This window comes from Chaetodon trifascialis, chromosome 17 (genome assembly GCF_039877785.1).
Source record: "Chaetodon trifascialis isolate fChaTrf1 chromosome 17, fChaTrf1.hap1, whole genome shotgun sequence".
Classification (NCBI taxonomy): Eukaryota; Metazoa; Chordata; class Actinopteri; order Chaetodontiformes; family Chaetodontidae; genus Chaetodon; species Chaetodon trifascialis.
Genome location: NC_092072.1, coordinates 25,316,009 through 25,340,672, shown reverse-complemented (window position 1 = coordinate 25,340,672; position 24,664 = coordinate 25,316,009). Strand labels below are relative to the sequence as shown.

Genomic DNA, 24,664 nt, shown 5'->3' with positions numbered 1-24,664 from the left:
GGAAGATGGGAAAAAGATGTAAAAAAAAAAATGTATTATCATCCCAGTTTGGGGCATAAATGTTAACTAGAATAACTGGGAATCCATACAACCAACCAATTGCAATAACATAACATCACATGTGGTCAGATTCTGTGGTAGGCATCACAAATGGTACATTCTTGCTGATTAGGACTGAATTGGTCAGCAGTACGGAGATGTCTCCTTGAGATAAGATGTACATTTCCATGATGATTCAAAGACTAGATGTTCCAACTTACAAAGTTAACCAGGCAAGCTGTAGTCTTCCCTAAGTTATTAAGAAAAAGAATAAGAATAATCAAGGCCTGGAGGGAGCAAATGTCTTGTAGGCCTAGATTCCTGGCATCATTTAATGCAGCTCAGGCTCTGGCAATGTGCAATGTTCACAGTGAAATCTGTAAAAATGGCTATTGGCTCTCCCTCATACCAGAGGTACGCTGCTGGAGACGGCCACTGCTAGTCTAGCGAAACCGAAGAAGACCCGAGGGAGTAAACAACTGGTCCGGTGAATAGGTTTTGCAGCGGTATTCGCTTGTGCACGTTGTATTCTTGCAAGATGACTGATGAGGTGAAGTGAGCAATGAACATCCTCTGTGTCATCCAACTCAGCACACACACCTCTCACAAGTTATAGCCGCTAGTTAACCACATACAGTGTGCTGTGGGGGACAGTATGTCAGGCTTTTTTGTTTGTTTGTTTGTGTCTGTATGTTTCTCTTGTCATGGGCAAATGCATTAGAGAGATATGTGTTATTTTACTGTCAAACTGTTTTTTCCTATGTTTCTGGAGGCAATGAGGCATAGACTGTTATTTTAATAAAACTATGCAATATGCAAATTCACATAATTTTGGACTATTACAACATAAATACAACAATAATAGAAGAATTTGAATTTTGATTTTCTCAGCCTCTCATTTAAACATATCAGTACTTGTTTGTTTATAACATTTACACACAAATTAAATATAATATGCATACAAATTATATAACTTTTAGAACCTTGCTGTCAAATTCAATAGTCAAACTGAATAAAAGCACAAAAATATTTAAATACATGATTTCTATATCATTTAATTATTTTTTACTTTATTAATTTAGCACTAGGAATAATAAAGGGCAGATTATGAATGGATTAAATTCGTGGCTATACAGTACAATTTTTGAAAAGGTATGAAATGTCATATCAGCAGTAGCAGCCTCCTCACCAACCCCCTCAACAGAAGCTGTTCAATGTACCCCATCAGGTAAAACAGAGATAGGGCTGGGCGATATGGCTGAAAACTCTATTGCGATATAAGTGTTTTATATTGGTCGATATCGATAATTATTGATATTTTTTATGACCTATATAAAATAAGGATCAGGAGAAAAATACATTCAATTTAAACATTTTTATTTTAAATTTAACCTTCCTCTGATTATAATCCCTCAGCTATCAAGGCAGAAAGGAAATGTCAACACAACCATGGAAAACACTCAAATAATAAATGTAAAAAAAGTGTAAAAATGTAAACAGAGAGAAACCTGAGAACTTTTTTCTGCAGGTTTAGTGCAGAAAGTTCACAAGCTGATTCACCCTCTGGTGAATAAAATGTTTTCAAATATGTGCAGTATTTTAGAAACATAGCAGAAACTGAGGTAGACTGGACATCTGTAACATACAAACAAACAAACATGATATACAGTACAGCCTTTTAGATGATTTGTCATCAGGCACAGAAGCAGAGCAACTCTGCATGGTGGTCAGCTGCTTGTGCGGTGGTGCTGTGGTCCGAGTGAGCACGGCTAAGGTGGTTAAACAAGTTTGTGGTATTACTGTTCTTGGTGGGGACGAAAGTCTTGCATAAATTACAGACCACATTGGTCTGACTACAGTCCGACTCATAAAATCCCAAATACTGGCGAGCTGACTTTCCCTGTTCTATCGACGATTTCTTCGCTCGCTGCAGGACTCACTTTCTATTTCTCATCTCACTCCTCGCGGAGCAGCAAACACGTGACAACGACACGGCGCAACCGAACTTGATAATGTTACATGATTGGCGTGTTAGCCTGTCTCTCTCACTGATCAGCGATTACTCCCTATGTTGCTCAGTTACCTGAGAGCGAGTGCCTTTGTTCATGCAACCAACCTCGCTTTGCAACTTCAGGTTTCTTCCGACGAAGAAAAAAAAATTATCGAATGCTTTATCGAACGCATTTTATATTGATATTGATGGCGTGTCTATTGCGAGACATATCGCTATCGTTCTATTGGCCCAGCCCTAACCAGAGACTAATTTTGCTTTGCACTGGCCTCTAACAAATATATGAGGTGTGGACAATGATATGGTATGTTGTGATTCCATGTCACATTCTTTATGAATATGGGTTGCTACCATTCAACCAACCGGTTGATTGCAAGGTACATATTACAAGGTATGTTTCTGTATGGTGTTTCAAATTCGTGCTCCATGTGCCCCCTTTTAACTTTGAGCACCTGCCCCTCCAAAGGTCTCTGCACAGCCCTGAAGTGGAGCTCTAGCCGGGTCCCTGTGCAACAACCATGATGCAAAAATTGCATTTCTGCATCCTTTCTTCCATGTCCTCAGTCTTCTCCTTAAACTAGCCACCTCTGTTTTCAGTTCAGCAACTGTCACCTGTAGCACAGTGACCTCATCTGACCCGGTTGACAGACTTTCTTTCATGTTGCTGATCATAGCTTTCATGCTATCCATTTACTATACTATAGCAGCAGAGATGTTGTGTCAAAACTCCAAGGACTATCATGGCTACTGAGTCTTGATAGAGACCTGACATCTCTCCTCCTACCTTGTGTTGGGTCACATACATTTAGAACCCATTGGCATAATATTTTCATTTTCATAATGTAATTTTCCTTCTCCCATTATATATATCTGCTAATCTAACATGAGAGGGCTGGGGCAAATCTCAATTCACACTTAAGAAGAGGCAGGGTACATCTGGAGAGGTCACTAGTCAGTAATAAGGCTAACACATACAGACACCAGGCTCAGACCCCGACCCCCCTGACCTGTGCTCTGTCAGGAAATCCATGCAGAAATGGGGAAACAACCCACAACCCTGTTGTAAAGCAATAGTGCTAACTACTGCACTGCATTACTGCGGTTATTACAATTTTACCATACTGATTTGAATGAATAATACTATGATTCTACTGTTGTTAATTCTGTATTACAGGATTACTGCCCCAACTATTAAGACAAAGTCATTGTGAGGTGTAATAGCAGGGAATATCTACAGTATATGGGTCATTTCTAATTGAATTAACATACTAACTATATCACTGTTATTGTCATCAGTCTTTCATTTGTCTCACCAACCAGGTCTTAATAAGTTCTGTGAATTTTTACTTCAACACAATACAACAGACAATACATTTCATATTACATTTTTTTATTTTCTGTATGTAGTAATGCAGTTCATATGAATGATAAAACGGTATGGAAAAGTACAGTTTGAGTTTAGGTTAGGCCTTTAAAATACACTATCACTGACAAATGAAGTATCTATTGAGTATGATACCTTATACTACTTACAGTATCTTATACATCAAAATTTTATGTCATTATTATGACTTCTCATGATACACTGAGCTCCTATCTCCGCCTCTTCTCCATCTCTACGCATTCATGTCCCATTAATGTATGTTACAAACCTGACTCCTTCCCAGGAGTTCTTTTTTTTCTGGTAGGTTCCTATGACTCCTGACTGCCCATGGATTGAGGATCATGGTTGTGCCTACTGCCATGGCTCTGTTTGATAAGTCAGTCATATTTCTATTATTATATACATATTATTGTTATCATATACATATAAGATCATATATTAATATATACATAATGTATACTATCATACACATACAATACACTTGTACTATCACACTATTTTGTTATTTGTCATTCTATTATTTTAGCTATTATTAATATTGTCATTGGTCTCTCTCTGTCTCTCTGTCAACCCAACCAGTCAAGGCAGATTGCCGCCCACCCAGAACTCAAGGTTTCTACCGGATAAAAGAAAGCTTTCCCTCACTGCCACTGTCAAGTGCGTGTCCACTGGGGAATTGTTGGGTTTGTATACATTAAAGAGTTGTCATGAGACAACTTTTATTGTGATTTGAAAATTTCATCATATTGAAATGAATTTGCATCAACAATTGTACTAAACATGTTTTTTTTTTTAGCCAACAAAAGTTATCAGATATCAGAGAGATGTCACTGAGATTGGATCCTAAATACACTCCATCCAGAGAAGCAGAAGTATTTGAATAACTGGAATATTCACAATCATTTTGCAGCCACAGAAACATTTGCATGACTCAAAAGGGTGATCAAACCACTTTTCAACATGTTTATATTTAAAATTCACTCAAGCTATATCCTGAGAATGCAATTGCCTTGATTTGGCATAATCTAAATTTGCGATCACCTTCTTGGTAACTGGAAATTAGTATTACAGAATGGGCTGTATTTACGTTCCCGCCACTGGTGGGGCGCAGGGTGCGCACCGTAGTGGTATTTCGTGTAGCGCAGGCAGGCGTGCAGCGCATTTGGTATTTTGGTAAACCGAGGCGCACAGAGGTGTGCCAGGATGGGCGTTGCAGCGCAGTAAGGGGAGGGGTCGTCATAATCAGCCAGCAGATTTGTATTTTCGGTCCATTTCAGTCCACACCGGTGCGCTGCCACCCCAGACCTGGTCAACTCTGTGTGCCAGTGGGGCACTGCTGGGCAAGTGCATTTTCATAAACCGGCGAGTCGTGCGCAACAGCCACGATTCAATGCAACTATTTGAGTCAGCACATACTGTCAGACCGAAATTTAGATATTTTGATCAGTATCTCATCTGACTACATGGCAAGCGCGTTTGGCATGCATAATGGTCACTCACTTAGGCATCGGACACTTTCCTGGGAGGGGCTCAGTCATCCTCGAAAGTTGCCATGCGCCTCGCCAGCGGCGTTTTTTAAAGTGAGGCGAGGAGCTGGTGTGATTGGTGAAGATCGGCTGTGTCAAACCCACTCCACGCCTTCTCCCCTCCCTCCTTCTGAGCTGCGCCGCTGGGTGGGACTGAGATGAGAAGGGGGAGTAGATGCGCAGGCAACGCAGTGCACGAAAATATCAAAGTCTGCGCCGCCATGTCAGGGAAAATATGACAATCTTGTCTTTCAGCAAAAAACACATTTCATTGTCAGTCACATAGAACATTTCAAATCACTTTTTGATCAAAACTATGAATAATTTTATTTTCATTTATGCCATCAAGGTTTGCAAATTATTTCTATTAATTTTTTTTATCCAGATTACCAAATAATGCACTTACAAGTGAAAAGTCAATTGCAAAAGGACAGGACATCAAATTAATCTGTGCAAATTCACACTGCAAGGCAACAACAGGAAAGCTGAAAACAGATGAGCCACCTGTGTGGAAGCTGACATTGCTTTGATGATGCCTGAGAGGAATAGGTGGTTCTTTTCACTAATTCCAAGTTTCCTTGATTCCTCTTTGTATACATCTTTTAAGTTGATTGATGAAGTTGTTAGTTTACACATCCAACAGTTACAGTTAAATACATTATCATTCATTTGGACAGGTGTTTATGTCCATCTGATGAATGTAAGTTCAGTTTTTCTGGAATGCAAAATAGCTCACTAACTGCCTTGTTTTCTTTTGCCAGTCAAATGACCACCAGGCATTTATAAATGCCTTTCCAATAACCACCATTTGTTTGTTAAGCGCCACTATTTGTTTAAATGTATATACGTATATATATGAGAAGTAGAGTAAAATTATATCAGCCAAAAGGTAAATGCTTTCATTTATACTCGACATTCCTTAGGATTCCAGCAGAGGAGCATTTATAAACGAATAATTGCCATGTTAAAAAAAAACAAAAAACTATGGCCAATTAGAGCCTGAGATTAAAAGACACATTTTGTTGTAAGGAAGCCATTCTAGCTTGAGTATAAATGTGTAGTGATAGGATTTGTAGAGTCTTACTGATATTGTAACAGTAACTGTCAGTTACAGATCAGATGTCATTTTTTTATATTTCACTTGCAAGTTTATTTAGATTATATGTCACATGATTACAGTTGTAAAGTAAAATGTTACATTTTTCAAGCCAACATAGATAGTAACCTACACCTGAGGATTATCATACTGTGGTGGGAGCAATTTGTGCCATCTTGCTGAACTGACTGTGTGTATTACATCGCAGAACAAAAGACTTGAATGCACCTTGGCTCCTGTGCCATGCGAGTCAGTAACCAGAACAGGGGACGGAATGGTCACATTACTGGTTAGACAATGTCATACAAGTAATAAGCATGCTGGTATTATGGTGGTGACTTTATGTCACTTCCTGACATGATAAAAGAGACAGCCAGTGAGACAAAGATATATAGACAGATTGTTATTTCAGACTAATGGCTGTGTTGTGTTATCCTTCCTATTAACATATTTTTATTTAGTTTTAAGTTCAATAGATTTTATTTTGTTATCTATCAAATAATGGATATCTGATATTATCCCACTAGCATCTCTTTATTTTATTATCAGTATATTAACACTTGCATTGTTTTTGTCTTGCATTGTTAAATCTCTCTCACACAAAAACAAACAAACACAAATGCACATATATTGTATTTAGTTATCTATTTTATTCTATTACTCAATATTGTTGTTCACATTATTTTCATTTATGTCATTCCTTAATGTTGTCTTTCATAACTATAAAACCTTGTTGGGCTGTTATGGCATTGGAGAGTAATTGATCGTAGTCGATTTACTCATTTGGGAAGTCTCCTTCTGTGTTCCATTCTTGTCAGACAGTGATTTGTCTCAATTAGAATGTATTATCTGTTTCAGTTGTCAATCTGCCATTGAAGTAATAATGAAAATCATGGAAGCTAGACTCTTCTGTTTTTAGTGGGGAGTTCAGGAGTTCAATTTAATGAAGTTTCTGTTTAATTATCTGCATAGCTGTGTTGGGACAGCAATGACGGCATAATATAAAGAGACACTAAAACAGGCATTCACTTATGCACATACCACATAGTCTACAAGGTAAATAAAGAGATTACTATTATTATTAGAGGGATTACAATCATATTGCTTGCCACTCTGCTGTTAATTATGATGTTGGCTTGAAACACTTAACACTGCAGTCTTTATATCATGACTCTATAATGATATAACCTTAATAAAATAATCTTACAAATGAAATTAATTAAAATAAAATTTAAAAAAATGTTGTACTATCAACAATATTAATGGCATTCTCTAACATCTATATCTGGACAGTTATACCAAAACTACAATGGATTCCTTACAATAAAAAGATGTGACATTTGATCTCATGCTCTAAATGGCCAAGATTTGTGTTGTCTGTCTGTCTGTCTGTCTGTCTGTCTGTCTGTCTGTCTGTCTGTCTGTCTGTCTGTCTGTCTGTCTGTTTGTTTGTTTTGTTCTTGGGCCCATTGCACAAAAGTAGGTTTAAGACATCCAGGATAAGTGACTGAGCTGAGTTCAACCAATCCAAAACATGAGCGTCCAGCCATTCTTCAAGCCAGGTGAAACATATCCTGGATAAGTATGTGCATGCGGCTTCCTCAAATAGACCCCGCAATTGATCACAGATTCACTGATTCACTATGGCACTGATTCACTTTTCCCTGTCGGAGGCAGAAATCCTCATGGAGGCTTACGAGGAGGTGAGGGACCAAATTAAAAAGAAGGGCAACACCGCCACAGTTATAAAACAATGAGAGAAAGCATGGCAAAGTATTGCAGACCACCTGAATGTGCAAGTAGCACACAAATACACACTCAGTGCTCTGCTGAAACCATAACAATTACAATCCAAATAAGTTAACATCTCTGAAAACGTAGTTGTACTCTGATTACGAATCAGTTGAAATTGCAATTGAAATTGTGTAAATGTAACTCCATCAGACTGTATAACTCCTTGATAATTTCCCTTTGGGATAAATAAAGTTGATCTTATCTCATGTATATTGTTTTATTAGCATATGTGTGTGTGTGTGTGTGTGTGTGTGTGTGTATAGAGAGAGAGTGCCATCACACATGGACTGGCACAATCCTGCCATCTTTCCTGATGACGACAGTGGTCGGCTGGTCAGGGACCAATATGTGTTAAATTATTTTTGTTAACATGCATGCTTTAAATTTCAGTTAAATATGTCCTGCATTGGCAGAGACACATGCTGTGAATTTCAGTTAAATATATCCTGCATTGGCAGAGACGCATGCTGTGAATTTCAGTTAAATATGGCCTGCATTAGCAGAGGAATTTGTGGGGTTTTTTTTTGTTTTTTGTTTTTTTCAATTTAGATTGATTTGGCCTCTTATGTTTGTGCTGTGTACTGTGTGTATACAAGCTTGCAGGGAGGCTACTGCATCCATTCATTTGTCTGTTCATTTGTTGTGTACGGATTTGTCCTGCATTTATTTCAGTGTGCGGACATGTGGGGTGTATTATATACAGACCTTTGAATGTGTATTTATTCTTGTGTTGTATAATATGCTTTGATTCTGTGCTTTCTATCTTTTAGAGTCACTGTGTGACTTCAGTTTTGAAAGGAACTGATGCTTTGATTTATCCTTATTCAATAAAGGAACATCATGTGACTCTTTGATGTGTGTATATGTATAAAATACACATTTATTGGATGTGTATTTTATATATCATCTATGGAAAACTGTCTATCTAATGATTGCAACATCATCTAAAATCATCATTTATCTACAATAATTGAGATTAATGAAATTAATTAAAATTGAAATTAATGATTCTTATGTTTTGTATTAATGTTTAAATAATGACAGTGGATCTAGTTGAATGTGATAACAATGTGTAGTGGGCAGTGGAATAACTATTGGTTTCCGTTTGTGATGACTGCCGACTGAGATAAGGGATGAGATTAAGTAGATCCTGGAATTTAGCCTGGTCTGGAGCAGGCTAGCTCCACAGAATAAATCTCCATGGTAATTTATCCCATAACATAACCCACTCTCCACTATCCTGCTTTTGTGGAATTGGATCACAGATAAATTGAGTCAGGATAACCAACATATCCCGGCTTAATCCCTTATCCTAGTTTTGTGCAACAGGTCCCTGTTCTGTTCTATTTAGTTTTGTTTTTTCTTCAAGAAATAATTCATTCATAAATAATGCTCTGCTGCCACCCTCAGGGATGTTACAGTAACAGCAGACAAGATGGCTTATCCCAGGCAAAAAAGCACCAATAAACCCACCTTTGTCTATTAAATGGCTACACTGTCCTTCTCATATTTAAAAAAAAGCCTGGTGGCATTTCAACAAAACTATTCACATTATTTTAGCTCCATTTTGGGCTCCACCAGCTGAGGGAACTATATAAAGACAAGCCATATAGCTTGTCTATGTTTGTACACTAGCCGCTGAATAATGTGTTGTTAGTGCTTTTGTTTCTGAAGAGCTGCCAGCTACTGCCAAAAATGACACTATGACAGCAGTTTATTACTTTGTGTGCATCTGTGACAAATCCATAACATCAACCGAGTGGAAAGGTTGAGTAAGTACTTGCCAATGTTTCATTCACATAATTTAGCCTATTTCATAGTTTGCTACCAAAAAAAGATCAGCATGTCTGTAACACAATCTCAACAAACCCTGAATATGATAGACATTGTTACTGGATTTACTGCAGGGAAGTTGTATTGGATTGCTCTACATTGTCCTCATTATCTGTTTTTCTGGTATTATCTGGTAATTAATGAGTGAAAACCGTTTTCCCTGATGTGGGTTGTTTCTAAGGAATGTAATTTTTGGTTGAACTTTCTGAAAGAGCAGTGCAGTTTAACCAATCTCACCAGCAAGACACCATCCCACACTGTTTATAGTGAGAGACTAGAGAAACCTGGTCAAAAGACATCAGTAGACCACAAATGTACAAATAGTGTGCGCAAAATCTTTCACCCATCTTTTTGTATTGTTATTGTTGTTTTTCAATATATAATCTAAACATTGATGTATAATCTCCCACAGGGGGTTGAGCCCTTCTTGTTTTACATGACTGGGATTGCATCTATTTCTGCACTAATAAACAACTGAATTACATGCTTAAACTGAAAAGCGTTACTGCCTTATTCTTAAGTCCTAATCACAATTTTGTCTGATTTTGACATTTAATATAGTTAAATATTACATCAGATTACATTAGATTTAACTTTATTGTCATCATCAGAGTGCAACACAGAGAGATCGAAATGCAGTTTAGCGTCTAACTAGAAGTGCAAATAGTCAAAATATCCAATACTAGTAATATTTTTGAGTTTTCCCCACCCCTTTAGTCAAGAGATGCAATTAAATCATAGAAACCCAATCCAACAATCCAAAGCATAACTGAAGAATAAAACAACTCACTGTCACAAGCCATCTACTAAAAAAGCAAAGCAGATAAATAAACATTAAGACTTGCTGAAAAGACGACATGTACATTGTTGTGCTCTGTGGCATATATGCTAGAATCATCATCATAATCACTTACAGCTTTCAACTCATAACCACAATGAAACATGCCAAAGATCAGATCTCCTCTGGAATATCTTGAAGATCTGAAAAAGAGAAAAGAGACCCAAATTCAGTTCACTGCTCCCCTAATACTACAAGAAAGTAGCATTTCAATGATATCTTGATTCTATCATCTGACATATTTCAAATTAAAACCCAATATTCTGCTATGGCATGTGGGGAGGGACTACTGAAAAGTATTCAAAGTTCACACAGTGTAGCTTCGCTTTTGAAATTGTTATACATTTTCTGGCATTAATGATTGAATATGTGTATAAGTAAACAAGTATTTGTGGCTCAAGAGGCAGAGTGGTCATCTGCCAATCAGAGGGTCGGTGGTTCGGTCCCTGGACTCGGCAGTCCACATGCCGAAGTATCCTTGGGCAAGATACTGAACCTGGAAACTGCCGATGCTGTGCCATTGATGTGTGAATTCATATGTATGCGGCTTTAGATAAAAGCATCTGCCAAAATGACTAATTGTAAATAATAGCCAGGCATTTCATTTAGGTTGACTGCAGAGTCACCCAGGCCGTACTGGTAATAATTAGAGAAGCATATATTTTACAAGAAAGCCTCTCTTTTTCCAGATCTGTTCCTGGTTGCTAAAGAACCAAATGAGCTGGGTGACAATAAACAGGATTATTTTACGATGATAACACCATGTAAACCTGGTCATTTTTGAAGAACAAGGCCCAGCACAGCAAGTAATTGGAATTAAATTGTCTCTAATTGTGTTTGTACACTAGCTGTTGAACCATGTATTTTTAGTGCTTTTGTTTCTGAAAAACTGCAAGCTACTGTCAAAATTGACAATATGAGAGCAGTTAGAGTGAACCAAAACAGTAAAGTTGTGAAGTGGATAATAGTATAAAACAGTATTTGAATTGATCAAATAATCTGAAAATCGCAGTGGTGGTAAATCAGGAATCAGGAATCAGTACTCATTTTGGCACTGATGAAAAATGCACACAATCATGAGACAAACCAGGGAGATTAATTTACATTGTGAGCTGCCAGACTTAGTTAATTCCACTGCCATACAGTGTTTTACCAATCTTTAAGTTTAATCATCCTGGACACTGTTGATATGTGGCTTTCACTTTGCATGGTGGAGTCTTAACTTGTGTTTGTAGATAATTAATCCTTCATTATTTCCACAGCGGGGAAGTTTGTAGTGTTAGAGCAGCATAGTATAGTAAGGAGCAGCAGTAAAAAAAAAAAAAAAAAAAACTATGATGACAGTGATAGAACTGTGTCGACTACGGTTTTTTGAAGTGTTCCTGAACCCATGTAGTAATATCCTTTACACAGTCATGTTGGTTTTTAGTTGGTTTGCAGTGCCACCTGAGAGATCGACAGTCATGGGCATCCAATGTTGCTTTTCAGTCTTGCCCCTTACATGCAGGGATTACGCCAAATTCTCGAAATGTTTTGACAATATCATGGATTGTAGATGGTGAAATCCGTAATCCCTTCCTTGCAATCGTATGTTGAGAAACATCCAAACATTTGGACAATTTGTCCAAGCAGTTTTTCCACAAATTGTTGAACCCTGCCCCATCTTTGTGTGTGAACGAATGGCCCTCTTGGGTTTGCCCCTTTCATATCCGATGTCATGCGTCCTCATTGGCTAATGAGTTTTTGAGTGACAGTTCAGTGCCAAGGATGTTGTTCAGTGCAGCAAGTTTTGGCAGTCACGGACACATTAAAGTTTACCCAATTAATTACAATTACCCTAAAATGTGACTGTATTTTAGATATGTTGTCTGTGCTGTACAAGACACTTTGTTGTGTTAAGTAAAGTTGAGATTTACCATGTAAATAAGCTTTTATCTAACTAAATTTTCATCCATAATGATTGTTGGCAATGTAGCCACACTATGTATGTGTGTGTGTGTGTGTGTGTGTGTGTGTGTGTGTGTGTGTGTGTGTGTGAGAGAGAGAGAGAGAGAGAGAGAGAGAGAGAGAGAGAGTGAATGCGTACACACAGACGATTGTGTGTGCCTTACCATCCACCTTGCCTGTTTTCATCTCAGGTTAACATTTCCTATGCTAGGGTGCTCAATTGTCTGTCCCCAGTGTTTTCCTTTTCCCTTCATGTAATGTGTCTGTTCCCCTGCGTGTCTGAGGCTGGGTGTGGCCACACTCACTCCCTGCTGGAGTTACCTGCGCACATGAGACTCATCAAGACCAGCAGTATTTAAGGGTGGTTCTGCTATGCTGGTTGCCAGTTCATCCTGATCTGCCCAGTGTCTTTTTGTCTGTGCCTTGTGTGAGTATTGTACTTGGTAACCGAAATTACCAAGACATCCTGTCATTGTCTTACTGGAGCCTTGTTATTTGGATTCCCTTTGTTGCCTGGTTTATGGACTGCCACTTATGTTTGTGTCTTGTTTTTTTTTTTTTTTCAGTGCCTTCCAGCCACATTCAGTGTCACGCTGTGCCTCCAACCTGCAGTTTGTTTATTTAATTGGATCTGATCTGATTTAATTAGAGTGCATTTTCTGTTTTTAAGAAATCATCTTGCTATTTCATTCCATCTACCAGTCTGCATCACTGAGCCCAGTTTACAATTATTTGGCTTTGTCATAACAACCTAGATCGCTAAATGCATGCAACAATAGCCTTTGTTAAAAATCATGCTAATTTGCCAAGGGAATCAGTGGAGGCTGAGTGCTAGCCTTACCCAATGAACCTTTGCCACTGCCATGTTAACTGTCATCATTTCTCTCTGTAGAATTATGTCTCATTGTGGGAAGTAAGCAGGACTGAAACAAATTCACGATGGTACGAGGTGTGCCAGTATATGGTCTACTATTGCAGATTATGATCCAGTTAATACAAACACAATGTCACTAACACCAAATTGCCATCTATGATCTGAGTTACAAACTGAACAAAAGACACTTACCTCTAGACTTGTCTCACCAATATCATCTGGTGTTCAGTGGGAATACATCATACTTCGACTAATAACATTCACTCTCTGTGCACAAGGAGTGGGAATTCTCATCGCTCACATGCTCTGCACTCCACATAATGACTTCACAGTATAACATTGTATTATTGTAATAGTTTTCTAAAAAAAATGGAGGATACTGCACAAAAGAACTCTTTCCATGCCTGAAAACATAACTCATTTAGAGGTGATCTATCTTTCATTTGTTGACATAACGTACAAAAAGAAATAACTTTTTCACTTTTGCTTTTGCTTCCATTTTTCATGAGCTGAACTCAAAGATCTAAAACATTTTCTACACACACACACACACACACACACACACACACACACACACACACACACAAATAAAACATTTCTCTCAAATATAGTTCACAAATATGTCTAAATCTGTGTTAGTGACAACTTCTGCTTTGCCAAGATAATCCATCCCACCTCACAGGTGTGGCATATCAAGATGCTGATTAAACAGCATGAATATTGCACAGTATCCTTAGGCTGGCCACAATACAAGGGCACTCTGAAATGTGCAGTTTTGCTTTATTTAGGGGATCTGGGGGGGTCAGAAAGCCGACAGTATCTGGTGTGACCACCATTTGCCTCACGCAGTGCAATACATCTCCTTCGCATAGAGTTGATCAGGTTGTTGATTGTGGCCTGTGAAATGTTGGTCCACTCCTCTTCAATGGCTGTGCGAAGTTGCTAGATATTAGCAGGAACTGGAACACGCTGTTGTATACGCTGATCCAGAGCATCCCAAACATGCTCAATGGGTGACATGTCTGGTGAGTATGCTGGCCATGCAAGAGCTGGGATGTTTTCAGCTTCCAGGAATTGTGTACAGATCCTTGCAACATGGGGGCTTGCATTATCATGCTGCAACATGAGGTGATGGCCCATACCACAACCCCACTGCCAACATGGGCCACTCGATCCACAACGTTGACATCAGCAAACCGCACACCCACACGACACCACACATGCTGTCTGCGATCTGCTCTGAACAGTGAAAACCAGGATTCATGCGTGAAGAGAACACCTCTCCAATGTGCCAGACACCATTGAATGTGAGCATTTGCCCATTTGAGCATTTGGTTACGATGATGAACTGCAGTCAGGTCGAGACCCCAGTTTGGAAGAGGAGCATGCAGATAAGCTTCCCTGAGACAGTTTCTGACAGTTTGTGCAGAAATTATTTTGTTATGCCAACCAATTGTTGCAGCAGCTGTCAGGGTATGGTGTAAGATCGCTGTCAAAAAGACATGTCCATAATTTAAGTTTCGTATTTGTAAAGTTAACAATTTGTGTCATAAAAGTTGTTTTACACAAAATTCCACTGTCATATACGTGAGTCTCTGAAATTGGGTTCGAGTTACAAGTGTTTTTATATGAGTATGAGTGCAAAGTCTTGAGAATACGACTAATTTTTCTATGACTACAAAGTCTTCACTGTGGATACGAATTCAAGTTTACGGGTACGACTTGAAAAGTGCTGAAATGACGTCACAGTCAAGTCGCAGGGGAACGTAATTGATCGGCGATTCCTCCAACTGCGCATGCGCATGCAGGGCAACGCCACCATCCCCGAAGAGACTTCACAGGTAATGTCAATAATAACGTGCATAGCTATTATTGATTTCATAAAATCGAACCATTTTATACAATATACATTTCTTGGACTCACATATTTATTGCTTTATCTTGCAAGCTAAAGATATTTACATGCCGATGAAGCTAGCTTAGTGCTATCGTTACTGGGTGCTATCATTCATAATTTTCGACCAGAGCATTAACCCTGTGCAGTAACTTTGTGTAAAGTTAACACGGAAAGAGGGAGAAGGTTGATATGGAGAAATAAACCCGGACATGATGAATCATCCTGCTTATTGCACGGTTTACAAGTGAAATTATACATTTGAGACAATAAGTTACTGGTTCATGTTAACTCATCCCAAATCTGGCTCGATTGTTAATGCTCTGGTCGAAAATTATGAGGACAGTGCATTTTTTGAGGGGTAATGTTATATGTTTCATAGCTGTTTAGTGCTAACTAATTAGCACTGGCCCACTTCTAATCCCAGTAACGATAGCACTAAACTAGCTTCATCGGCATGTAAATATCTTTATCTTACAAGCTAAAGCAATAAGTATGTGAGTTCAAGAAATGTATATAATATAAAATGGTTCGATTTTATGAAATAAATAATGGCTATGCACGTTATTATTGATGTTACCTGTGCAGGGCTCTCAAGTTTTGAACTGAGTTCAGAGTGAGATTTGGCAGCGGCAGTGAGGGTTGGGGTGGGGACGGGGGTCTGATCTGATAAATGACACATAAATTGGTACAAATAAAAATATTTATTCAATTCAGCATTTCTTAGTGCAAGTGTGTGTGTAACCCCCACCCTTCCCCATCCTGCTCAGGGCATAAAAAACACACAAAGTGGCTCCCGCTCCAACTCCCAGGCAGGAGACTGCTCTGAACGTTCACTTCAAAGAGTAGCTCTACGAGCTGTTTCATCCGCAACCGACACATCACCACTTCTTCTACCTGTTCCACTGTTTTATATGTGTGAGAAATACAAGATATGGCGTGTGAGCATGTGAATGGGTTGAAGTGCGTGTGTCTCACGCCCAATGGGTGAGACTTTAGAGCTTTGCCAGTGAAGTCTCTCTGGGGCTGGCGGCGTTGCCCTCTATGTTTGTGTCTGGGGCATGCGCAGTTGGAGGAATCGTCGATCGATTACTTTCCCCTGCAACTTGACTGTGACCTCAGTGACATCATTTCAGCACTTTTTGAGTCATACCCATAAACTTGAACTCGTATCCACAGTGAAGACTTCGTAGTCATAGAAAAATGAGTTGTATTCTCAAGACTTTGCACTCACAGCTTTTAGACTCATACTCAAATAAAAACAATCGTAACCCGAACCCAATTTCACAGACTCACGTATATGACAGCGGAATATTGTGTAAAACAACTTTTATGACACACAAATTGTTAACTTTACAAATACGAAACTTAAATTATGGACACGTCTTTTTGACAGCGATCTTACACCATATCCAGGTGGCTGGTCTCAGACGATCTTGGAGATGAACATGCTGGATGTGGAAGTCCTGGGCTGGTGTGGTTACATGTGGTCTGTGGTTGTGAGGTCGGTTGAATGTACTGCCAAATTGTCTGAAACGCGTCAGGAGACGGCTTATGGTTGAGAAATGAACATTCAGTTCACAGGCAACGACTCTAGTGGATATTCCTGCAGTCAGCACGCCAATTGCACATTCCCTCAAAACTTGTGACATCTGTGGCATTGTGCGGTGTGATAAAACTGAACATCTTAGAGTGGCCTTTCATTGAGGCCAGCCTAAGGCACCCCTGTGCAATAATAATGTTGTCTAATCAGCATCTTGATATGCCACACCTGTGAGGTGGGATGGATTATCTCAGCAAAGGAGAAGTGCTCACTAACACAGATTTACACAGAAGACAACAGAGTGAAAGCGCTGCTGGGTCTTCTTGTTGATTGCAACACAGGTGCTCTTTGGATACTTCAGGTACTTTGCACTTACTTCTCAGGTGAAGGGCTTGTTGCATAGGTCTAAATGTCTCAGTAAAAAATCAAAAAATAACAAGCCTCCTTCAAAAACACCAAGGCACACTGTAGAGCTTGTGTGAAGTTAAAATGCCTTTATTTTACATGGCAAAACTGGTCCAAAAGAGTTAAAAAAAAAAGACCAGCGCGTATTGACCAACATAGGTCTTCATCAGGGTCAGACTGGGGATTTACACAGATTTGTGAACAATATTTGAGAGAAATATTTTTTTTGTGTATATAGAAAATGTTTTAGATCTTTGAGTTCAGCTCATGAAAAATGGAAGCAAAACGTGTTGCGTTTATAGGGCAGCACGGTGGCACAGCAGGTAGTGTGTGTGCCTCACAGTAAGAAGGTTGCCGGTTCAATCCTCGGGTGTTCCAGGCACGTCCAGCTGGGAGGAGACCACAGGGAAGACCCATGAGTAGGTGGAGAGATTATATCTCCACACTGGCCTGGGAACGCCTCGGGATTCCCAGTCAGAGTTGGTTAATGTGGCCCGGGAAAGGGAAGTTTGGGGTCCCCTACTGGAGCTGTTGCCCCCGCGACCTGACTCTGGATATGCGGTGGATGTGGATGATGAGAATGAGGATGAGGATGAGGGCATTTCAACGTGATGGAGCTCAGTATTTAATTTTTATGTTAATTCTTCAAGGTTGAAGAAATTAACATGAATTGAAATTAACTTATCATCTTGCGCAGAGCATATTCTCTTGCCAAACATTTCCTGAACATGTCATTCACTCCTGACGGAGCATCAAGCCTTTCTCGTCTACGACTCTCAGAGAATTCCGTGATCAGGTAGTGCTGCTGGTCCTAACCTTACATGTTACAGTACAATCTGGCTAGTCATTATCCCAGCATGCTCCACCTTCCTCAGATCTGCTTCAAAAGGATTGAGGATGTCCTTCAGGGACACAAGGCCATTATGGCATCCACAGCAGCTGCAGCCTCCCTTGAGAAGTGGATAGTGGCGCTAGCCACACAGATCCAGCAGATGGCCGGTGGTCATGCCCAGCCAGAGTTTCTGGGTTCACCTCCTATCCATCCGTCACCCTTCATTCCACCTCCTCCTGTCAGCGAACTGCAAGTGGTCACCCCTGAATGCTATGCTGGAGATCTGGAGACCTGCAATACCTTTCTGACCAACTGCTCCATACTCTTCACTCTGCAACCACACACATTCGAATTCGAGCAAGCCAAGGTAGCCTTCGCCATTGATCACCTGATGGGAAGGGCTCATCTGTGGAGTGATCATACTGGCCAAAAAGGTAGATATTTGTATCCAGACTCACCAGTGGGAGAAGCATCGGGGAATGCCAGCTAACCAGCCTTCGACTCACCCTCAGGAAACACTGGTAGCTGCCGCCTGCTCCAACCTCACCGCGCCCCAGCAGGAGGGTCCTGAACATACACATCTCGGCCGCACCAGGTTGTCCAAGAGAAAGAGAAGCTATTGTGGCCAGGCTGGCCATTTTGTCTCACGCTGCCCAGCAAAAGGCAGGGCTCATCAGTAGATGGGGAGGTACTGATGAGCCACACCTCCGCTCTGCACTCATCCTCGTACCAGCAGCCGCTGTTCCAGTCCAAGCTCCTCCTCCCAGAAGGCTTGATGGATGGGGAGCTTGCCCACGAGCTGGGAATCGAACTGGTTCCTCTTTCCAGACACATCTCCACCTGCACACTTGGTGGCTATCTTCTGGGAACTGTAACCTACCAGACCACCCCTGCCCATGTCCTGCTGTCCGAAAACCATCATGACACCGTCCAGTTCCACATCCTGAGGTCTCCACGCATTCCCCTCATCATCATCTTCATCGACTGGACAACAGGGGCCATCCTGGGATGGAGTACTTTGTGCCACCTCGTGCTCCCAATCCCATGCTCCACTCCCAACCCATCGACCTGAATTCCACAACTACTGGGAGGTTTTCAGCGAGGCCAAAGCCACCTCTTTGCCTCCCCACTGTCCGTATGACTCTATCCAAGGAGCGCCCGTACTCCTTCTCCTTCTCCTACTGTCTGCTCCTGAGAGAGAGGTGATAGAAAACCTCATTAATGACTCTCTGGCGGCAGGCATCATCTGTCACCAGTAGGGGCAGGGTTCTTCTTTGTGGGAGGGTTAGAAAGATGGGCCGTGTATCAACAACAGGGGTCAGAACTACTGCTCCAAGGGGCCACGATCTTCACGAAATTAGATCTCTGTAATGCCTACCACCTGGTTCGCATTCGGGAGGGAGATGAATGGAAGCCTGGACAGCCTTCAACACACCCACAGGCCACTGTTTCTTGCTTTGCCAATTTACAGGGGCTTCATTCAGGCATAGCATAGAACACAGTTCTGATGAGGATGCACTCACTATCAGACTGCCTTCTTGGTATCGACCCAGTCTGCCTCTCACCTTGTCTGCTCTCCCGAACCCTAGTAATTACCTTAGCCTAAATATCATTTATTTAACCAGGTAAAAAAAAAAAAAAACCTCATTGAGATTAAAATCTCTTTTTCAAGAGTGACCTGGCCAAGAAGGCAGCCCAACAACATTATCCCAAAAACCAAATACAACAGTATGACCAAACATAAAACAACTGTTAAACACAAGGGTACAGGTCAATAACGATAATCAAATAAGCAGCAATGAGAGGGGGTAAATAAAAATAGACACAGAAGAGTTCAAAAACAGTTGCATTGATCACGGGAGTTTACCTCTCGATCCTTCATTATGGCCTTGAATTCCCTCAGAGAGATCAGCTCTGATAATTTTAGATCAGTCTGTATTTTATTCCAAGAGGAGGGAGCAGCATATTTAAAAGCTTTTTTTTTCCAAGTTCTTGTTCTGGGAACCACCCTCTGTAGAATGGACTGGGATCGAAGGCCATATTGATTTTGATTTCTGGGAACTGACTAAGTTTGTTGCTTTGCCCTTCCTGGATCTGTTACTGAGTGGAACAGCTCAGGTAGTGCTGCTATTGGGTCCTAACCTGACCTGTGCGGTCTCAACAAACAAAGATGTTGCATGTTTGTTGAGACTATTTAAATGAAGAATATACAGTATATTACTGACAGTCCTTGGAGTTTGGGAGGGGGCTGTAAGTATGCTAAAGAAAAGTATTTGCATCCCTTCACTTTCCCTACATTTTGTTATGTTAAAGCCTTTTTCCAAAATGGATTAAATTCATTTTTTGTGTCATCAATCTACACACAATAGCCGATAATGACTAAGTGAAAAAGGGGTTTTAGAAATTTTTGCAAGTTTATGAAAAACAAAAAACTGACATATTGCATGCACACAAGTATTCACACCCTTTGCTATGACATTCAAAATTGAGGTCAGGTATATCCTGTTTCCACTGATCATCCTTGAGATGTTTCTACAACTTGATTGGAGTCCACCTGTAGTAAATTAAATTGATTGGATGAGATTTGGACACACGATTTCATGTCCTACCACAGCGTGTTAATAACTTAGCTTCCTACCCGGAATCTCTGTGCATTGTCGTCTCGCAGGTTCCCATGGATAGTGGCTGAATCTGGATTGTGGATTACAGCTACGTCTCCTGCCATGGCCCTGCCTGACATCAACTGCAACTGCTACTACTATTATTACATCCACTGTCACTGTTACTGTGATTGCATTTCTGTCTGTCTCGTTCTCTCTCTGATTGTATTTCTGTCTGTCTGTCTGTCTCTCTCTCTCTCTCTCTCTCTCTCTCTCTCTCTCTCACCCAACCGGTCGAGGCAGATGGCAGCCCACCCAGAGCCTGGTTCTGCCTGAGGTTTCAGCCTGTTAAAAAGAAGTTTTTCCTCGCCACTGTCGCCAAGTACTTGCTCATGGGGGAAGTGTTGGGTCTCTGTAGCTAAAAGAGCTTGGACTGTTCCAGCTCTATTTCCTCCTGACTACCAGTAGTTCAAATTTGTCCTCTGTGGAGGACATTTGTAAACCAGAATATATCCCACCCACTGCATACTACTCCATTAACTCATTTTACAATCTACAAAGAACATTTAGGGCTTTTCAATGATACCAAACATGAATGGGTGGGGCTTTGGTACCTTTCTCTTTCTCATTAAGGAAAATGGCATCCATCAGTGCAAGTGCATTTTATGAGAGAAGGAAAAGTAAGTGCATAATACTTTTCATTGAGCAAATTTTGGCTTGAAATATTGTTGACATATTTTGGATAAGTCTCTTAACAATACATTAAAACATTGTCTGAATTATTTTAGAATACTATGTAAGTGTTTAAAAAGTGTCCTAAAAAACACAAACAGCAAAGATTGGGGAATTAAAACAAAATGTGATTGGACAATTTTTTTTCTTGGTAGTCAGGAGGATATGGGAAGTGTCCTGAGACAACTTCTGTTGTGATTTGGTGCTATACAAATAAAATTAAATTGAGCTGAATTGAAATTTGGAAAGGCACACGCCTGTCTATATAAGGTCCCACTGTTTACAGTAAATGTCAAAGCAGAAACCAAGCCACAAAGTGAAATTGTCTTTAGACCTCCGAGACGGGATTGTATTGGGACACAGATCTGGGGAAGGTTACAAAAACATTTCTGCAGTATTGAAGGTCCCAAGGAGCCCAGTGGTCTCCATCATTCATAATTGGAAGAAGTTTGAAACCACCAGGGCTCTTCCGAGAGCTGGTCGCACGGGCAACCTTAGAAATCAGGGGAGAAGGGCCTTGGTTAGGAAGGTGACCAAGAACCCGATGGTCACTCTGACAGAGCTCCAGCGTCCCTCTGTGGAGATGGAGGAACCTACCAGAAGAACAACACATCTCTGCAGCACCAATCAGGCCTTTATGGTAGAGTGGCCAGACGGAAGCCTCTACTCAGTAAAAGGCACATGACAGCCCACCTGGAGTTTGCCAAAAAGCATGTAAAGGACTCTCAGACCATGAGAAACAAGATTCTCTGGTCTGTTGAAACCACGATTGAACTCTTTGGCCTGAATGCCAAGCGTCACGTCAGGAGGAAACCAGGCACCTCTCATCACCTGGCTAGTACCACGCATAAGGTGAAGCATGGTGGTGGCAGCATCATGCTGTGGGGATGTTTTTCAGCGGCAGGAACTGGGAGACTGTGAGGAAGCCTCACCTCCCTCACTATTTATTAAACCCTTGTTTTTCAAGTAAGGTGAATAGCCACTCTCACACAATTGCTTTGTTTTCTTTATTAAATTTTAGTTCAATAAATTAACTGAGAAATACCAATCTCGTATAATTGTACTCAGCATTAGAAGCACATTTTTTTAAGAATCTAATAAACTCAGGGGGTGATCAAGGTTTTAACCTGTCGGAGGGTGAGTCCTGGTGGAGGCCATCTCATGCTGGTGTTCAAAGAGGGAGCACGCCTGAACAATAGCCCTTTTATGTGCTGTAGGAGTGGGTGGATTCTTAGATTTGATTGGTCAAAAGGATGAGAGATGAAATGACGGGTGACAAATACTGTGCGATATTTAAATGATTTGCTTATTTTGAATGTATGATATTTGTGATAACACCCTGAAGAATGAAATGAGGCTTTGTTGTGTGAGCAAACTAAGAAGGACATTATGTGTTTGTTGTTAACCTTGTCAACCCTCTTTCCTGCAGTGCTGACCTGATAGGTCAGTTTGAACTGGCAAGGCGGGCTCCTATACTATATATGTGAGAGCACTGGGAGAGAGACTGGACTGGTTTAGGAAGAGCAGCACCAGATTCTGTTCTAAGCTGAGTAATGGGAGCTAAAGGGTATTGTTAAGGTTTTTTTTTTTTTTTTTTGTGTTAGAGAATAAAAGTCTGCCTAAATTTGTTCAGCATCACTCACTGCCTGCATGATGTTTTTTTGTCCTCACCTCACTTTGCAACAGAGACTAGTCAGGATCATGAGAAAGATGAATGGCGCAAAGTACAGAGAGATCCTTGATGAAAACCTGCTGCAGAGTGCTCAGGACATCAGACTGGGGCGAAGGTTTACCTTCCAATAGGACAATGACCCTAAGCACACAGGCAAGATAACAAAAGCGTGGCTTCAAGGCAAGTCTGCGAGTGGCCCAGCCAGAGCCCAGACTTAAACCTGATTGAACATCTCTGGAAAGACCTGACAATAGCTGTGCAACGACACTCCCCATCTAACCTGACAGAGCATTCTATTACAGAGAATGTTTGGATTCTACTGTAACTTGTGGTGTGATGTACCAAAAGCTACAGTAGTAGCTAGCTAATCTTTGACGGCTGAACTGGTAGTCTCGAAGCAAGCGGTTAGCCTTATATCGTTCTCAATGGCAAAACACACGCTATGACACACAAGAGTTCACGCTAATCTACAAAAGAAACACACAGCTAATTATTTGTATACTTACATATCCCTTATCTGCAGGTATTCCATGCAAAATTGGAAGTGACCCCTCTTTTAGAAAAAGTTGCCTTGCTAATCCTGCCTCGGACTGATCGAGGTTGGAGAAACAGTCAGTCTCAAAGTGCTTAAGTTTTTTGCCAACTGTAGCTGGGACGTTGCATTCCAAACTGAATTTAGTTGACACCGCTCTTCTGTCCTCTGTGACTGGCTCCCGATGGAGTGATTTGTGCTTGTTTTTATAGCCAACAACAGAACACCTCGTGTGGTGCCTCGACATCATGATTCCTAAACTGATTCTTGCAATAACATAATGCCGGAAAGGGATTGCTGTATCAGGTGGGTGGAGAGACACTGTACGTATGCTCTGAGGGGAGGAGAGATTGGGAGGGGGGTGGTGGCTGGTGGTTGGGAAAATTCAAATGTCAGACATATTTTGATTTCAGTAGGAAAAAAACAGCAACTGTCCCATTAATTAATCATTAGAATGGAAATTAAATCAATTAGGAAGAGAGCTACATTCTGATACTAACTACCAGTACTGTATGTGGCAATAGAACAATAAAGACAACATTAGCCCTAGCTCCACACTGCATGTCAAATAAAGCCTGTAAAATGAAATTTTTTGCAGTTGTGGGGCTTTCAAAGACATGCTACTTATTTGAATTTGTGAAGTTTGTGGCTGGATCAGCAATAATAAATCATATACTGGCCTATTTGGCACTTTTGTTCCGGTCCTGCTTACTTATCACAATGTTACATTATTCTACAGAGAGAAATGATGACAGTTAACATGGCAGAGGCTAGAAGATCCATTGGGTAAGGCTAATGCTACACTCAGCCACCACTGATTCCCCTAGCAAATTAGTGTGATTTTTAACAAAGGCTATTGTTACATGCACTTAGCACTACATATACATAACATAGGTAATGTTAACCTGAGATGAAAACAGTCAGGCACACACAAACATGTGCATGCATGCACCCCTGCTTACTCCCACTTTAACTGAATCATGACACGTCAGCACTGTCACAATTACTTAGAGCAAAATTTTAAATTGTGCCATAGGATAGTGATCAAAGAATGCCTGTTTGCCAAACTGATTGTAGCCTCCAGTGTAGTTATTGCATGGGACTCATTGCCT

At 40.5% G+C, this 24,664-nt stretch overlaps 1 protein-coding gene and 1 pseudogene across 1 annotated transcript in view; one reads left to right on the top strand and one right to left on the bottom strand.

The window, feature by feature from the left end:
* Positions 1 to 8,391: 8,391 nt before the first annotated feature.
* arhgef2a (Rho guanine nucleotide exchange factor (GEF) 2a) overlaps positions 8,392 to 24,664 on the bottom strand; it is a 110,329-nt gene continuing 94,056 nt past the window's right edge. The window contains exon 23 of the mRNA XM_070985295.1: positions 8,392 to 10,664. Within this exon, the coding sequence (XP_070841396.1) occupies positions 10,636 to 10,664 (29 nt within the window). The 3' untranslated portion in view covers positions 8,392 to 10,635. The remainder of the gene's footprint in view (positions 10,665 to 24,664) is intronic.
* LOC139346053 (uncharacterized) lies at positions 21,638 to 23,151 on the top strand (annotated as a pseudogene).